The sequence below is a fragment of the Pinus tabuliformis genome, chromosome 9 (assembly GCF_031772625.1).
Source record: "Pinus tabuliformis cultivar Carrire ecotype Pingquan chromosome 9, CPIR1, whole genome shotgun sequence".
In the NCBI taxonomy this organism is placed as follows: domain Eukaryota; kingdom Viridiplantae; phylum Streptophyta; class Pinopsida; order Pinales; family Pinaceae; genus Pinus; species Pinus tabuliformis.
In genome coordinates this window covers 308610661-308615288 of record NC_142307.1, presented here as the reverse complement: position 1 = coordinate 308615288, position 4628 = coordinate 308610661, and the positions used below count along the sequence as shown (strand labels likewise).

The window sequence follows — 4628 nt, the reverse complement described above, 5'->3', positions numbered from 1 at the left end:
ATCCAAAAGCGACATGTCATCTAATCAAATTTCAGTTTCTTCCATGACATATACACTTGGCTGGAGGGTCGCATTTCCACAGCCTAGACACTTGGTGGGAGTCTCACATGTCCAGACTCCATAGCCTAGAGCTCTTATTTCTGTTCCAATGATTGAGGTCCTGTCACGCGATGAGACACGTCATTCTGCCCATCCGGAATTGGGTGGATAAGGCAGGATTTTAATGCTCAATCTCGGGTCAAGCCGGGCATTCATTGGTCGAAAGTTACGTCAATTCACGGCCGATATTCACGTTATTAACGTCATGATGCCCGCTCAGCTATATTTTACGCCCGGTGATTTGAGGGCAGTATATTTCGCTCTCATCAATTTCGTCGTTTACAATGGTGGCATCTCGAAGGTATGGATGTGGGGGCAGATTATTGGGTCCCACTTTTACTGTCATAATTTTTGGAGGCCTAGATTCCGTTATAGATATAATATAGATAGATACTCTCATCATTTTTGGAGGCATAGATTCCGCAATTGTACAGGGATTTAGCTCAGACATGACGAATTCTCGGGCGTCTGGAGCCATCGATTTCGTGCTCTTTTGCAATATAATTCGCTTCTTCTTTTTCTTTTGGCTACTTTTTCACGCCTTGTGATAGTATTCTGATAAGCCTAAGAAAATCCCTTGTGGTGTATATAAACTGGACTTGTGATTCTTGGAGGAAGGTCCGGGGCCATGGAATTTCATTGTTCCTAGCATTGAATTATGAGACCTGATTCCAGCTGAAGACCATTTTGAGGGCCGTCAAATTTTTTATCTGCGTGAGTTTTTCTTTGGGTTTGACAGTTTTGTGAGGCCAAACAATTTTTTTTGGGATTCTATGAGTTCATTTTTGTTGTTTGATTGTGAATTGGCATTGGGTTTCAGATCTGAGGAGGGTTCGTCAGCTCTGTAGAAGTATCCTTAGTGGATATCCAGCATACTATTTAATTGAATTTTCTGTTTAGTATAAGCCATGATATATGTAGTTTTGTGATTAAGGGAATCCTAGTTTTTCTGCATTGGTTATGCAGTCCTAGTACTTGCATGGCTTCCTTGATTATTAAAAAGAAAGAGATGGGAATTATATAGAATGATTTATATTGGGGCCTGATTTCTCATTTTGTTTGCATGTAATATGTGCTAGATTCTCCATTAAATAGAGCTTTTGTTTTAGCAATGGTTGATGAATGACATTCAAGAGTACTAGAGTGTGGGTGCTGATTTTCTTTCTTGATATAATTTTTGGAGATGGAGTACTAATTTTACTGATCGTGATGGAGAGAATCTAGGATCAAAGAGCTTAAGGAATTCTTAAGGAGATCTCTTTTATCTCCTCCATTGAGGAATCAGAAAGAATTATTTTCTTCATGTCTGAAGTGTTCTAGTTTGATAACCTGTGATTGCTGGATGGGGATTCTCAGGTAGACCCCAAACAGGAATGAGCTGAGGGTTACAGAGCAGAACATGATTTCTTGTCTCCTTGAAGTGACATTTTCAAGGAGAAAGTTACCAGAAGAAATATGTAATTCTCTGCTGCAGAAGAATTACATGTTTACAATATTTGTCTCAAAAACGTCAGGTTGTTGGTAGAGTGGGATAGAATATTACCTGATTTCATGGCTTTGAGCAAAATCAGGTTCAACAATAATAAGCCTGTCATGATCAATCAAGCAGCCTGTGACTCTGGAAACGATGATGATGATGATGGCATGTACGCCATTAATGATGATGGAGTAAATCTATGGAGTGGTCTACCAGAGGACATAGTGGACAGGATTTTCTCGTGCTTGCCTCTCACAAGCATAGTCCGCCTTCGCTCCGTGTGTAAGAGATGGAATTCCCTCGTTCAGTCCAAGAGATTTCAGATAGTCCTAGCTAAGGTTTCCAGTGACACGCTATGGTTCATTCTCTGCACGATTGGAAGAGAATCCTGTTGCTATGATCCCTCCATGAACAAATGGCACATCATCATCAGGCGGCCTAATAATGGCAGATCAATACTATGGCCCTGCACATCAATCTTGGCAATATCAGGTAGCCTCATGTGTCTGGGGAATCTAGTCTCAGAATGTAAAGTCCTATCAATCTGCAACCCAATAACAACATACCAGAGGAATCTGCCTCAGATGCTGCAAGTGAGCCTCATCCACAAGGTGACCATGATCACATACCCTGGATCCAACAATAATTGGTACAAGATCATGGTGAGCGGAGAGAGAGGGCTGCCCACCATGAGGTCGGACCCTTCTGCATACGAACTGTTAACAGAGTTGTATGATTCAGCTACCAATTCATGGAAGATGTGCGGGAGGCCATTGCCAGAGGCCAAGTTCGGATCCGATCCAGGCGTATGGTGCAACGATCACCTCTATTACTGCATCACTGAACTTCCTTATGGCGTGGTGGTTTTCGACTTGAAAACTGAGAGCTGGGCCGAGCTCAGGGTCCAGATGCCTCCTTCTATATCATCGCCATCCCTCGTGGAATGCTGTGGCCGCCTTCTCATGATAGGGAGACTGTCCAATATGGATCAGATCAGCGTAGCAGCACTTCAAACTGAATCGAATGTACCAAGAATTATTATATGGGAGCTCGATATTTGTCGCAAGGAATGGGTGGAAATTGTAAGGGTTCCCACAGAAATCTGCAAAGATTTCTCTGTAACATTGCAATTCTACGCTCCTTTTGTGTGCTCTGGTCTGGGAAATCATATCTACATCACAACTTATCGGAATCCACATGTCCTGGTCCATGATGTGTGCAGGAATACATGGCACTGGCTTCCGTCTGACCCGTTCTTCCCCGGGGGACGTGACTTCCATCTGTTGGGCTTTGCCTTGAAGCCCAGCTTCGACCATTGCCCATGACTCTCTGGGCTTTTAATTTTGTAGCAAATTTTTCCTATTTATTCAAAATCAGTTGTACAGAAAGTCTCGCATTTTATCAATCTGAGAAAGATATATCATACGTAAAAACAGGCAAATTTTCTGACATTATTGCTCTACCATGCAATCATAGATCTCTATCCTTAATTTTTTACCAAAATTTTCATACCATGTAATTACGGATCCAAAAGTTTACCCATTTTTTTTATAAATGTCCAGTGATCAATATTCTCAATTTATACATAAAACTTTTTATTGATTTATAATTATAATCAAATTATGATAGGATCAATTCAGAAATAAGCAAAATCCATAAAGATAAAAACATTGTTACAACATGCATTGCTCTGCCTCAAATTTCCACTCTGCAAAAGAAAAAATACAGTGACAACAAGGTGGTTAAGTTACCCCTGAAAGCAAAAGAACGAAGATGTAACAAGTGGCCAAAAAACTTTGGAATGTGATCGTCACGAATGACGGGGTCCTTTCCCGAGTCGAGTCGAATGAGACTGATCGAAAAATGTCACCGAAAGGAATGGGTTGGAATTTCAAAACAGACCCCACAAGGGTTTTCACAGCCACAAACTACTCTGCACAGTTTTGTTGTTAACTAAGGTTACAATTTAGTCAGATAGTTAATTTTCTAGTTAGAATTTTGTTGAAAAAAAATTATTTTGTTGTTAACTAGGTTACAATTTAGTCAGATAGAATTTTCTAGTTAGAATTTATTTTAGGTTAGGTTATGTTATTTTTTCAACATTATCAAAAATTTTATTTTAAAATTTTAAAATTATGAATTTTATTAGTTGGTTCAAAACGTTCACTAAAATTCAATAATGTGATTAATTCTAAAGAAAATTTCATTATTAATATAGAACACAAAAGTCTAAGATCTAGCTATAAGCCATATTTTCAAAAAAAATTACCAATTTTTCTCAAAATCATATCAAAATTTCTGTCATGATTTTAAAAGTATATTTTAAGGACAACTGGTTAAAAACTTATTCTAAAAAGACCCACAAATTAACTAGGAAAATAATGGAAATTCAAACAAGATTATGACAAAAGCAGAAATTTTTGAAAATCTAGATTATAATGATCAAACTTCGAAATTTTGAATATTTTATTGTTCTGAATCTATTTCACCATCAAAAAAAATAATTCAAACCCTCCCATATTCTAATTTTTAAATTTTTTCTTTGTTTTTTTTTAACTAAATTCCAAGAAAAAAATTACTGTCCCCACCAAAAAAACTACCATCTAAATGAATTAACTACCATCTAAATGAATTTGTGACACTTTTCAATGTGTGGCGTTGTCAACAACGTCCACGTTAAATTCCATCTGACTTCAACCACGCATCTCATCGTGAATCTGCTATGATGTACTTACGTCCTGCCAGCCAGAGGAAGTCACGAGGGCTTTAGATAGAGCCCATTGTGCTCTTTCCCATCAGTGATGTTTCGTACCCGGCGAAGTTCTGAATTATTGATGGGCCGCTGAAATTGCTTAAGTTATCTTCAATCCTCAAGTGCGGTGATTGTGATAATTTTCAATCTCTAAGAAATTATCATATTTGTCGTGGCTCTAAACTTTCTCTGGTTGGGTTTTTGTTAATTTTATTTTCTGGATTGAGTAGTTGGGAAATTTTGTTTTTTTTTTTTTTTTTTTTTGGGAATCATTAGATTATAAAGAAATTGGATCTTATG

General features: G+C 38.0%; 1 protein-coding gene across 1 annotated transcript; it reads left to right on the top strand.

Moving 5' to 3' along the window:
* The first annotated feature begins 526 nt into the window (after window positions 1-526).
* LOC149148457 (F-box/kelch-repeat protein At3g61590-like) lies at window positions 527-3125 on the top strand. Its single transcript, XM_089440386.1, has one exon. The coding sequence runs from the start codon at window positions 1651-1653 to the stop codon at window positions 2899-2901; it is 1251 nt and encodes a 416-aa protein (XP_089296512.1). The 5' UTR covers window positions 527-1650; the 3' UTR covers window positions 2902-3125.
* Window positions 3126-4628: the final 1503 nt, after the last annotated feature.

What these genes read in the sequence shown, in the direction of transcription:
- LOC149148457 (XM_089440386.1), top strand. Translation starts at nt 1,651, where the DNA reads ATGGCTTTGAGCAAAATCAGGTTCAACAATAATAAGCCTGTCATGATC.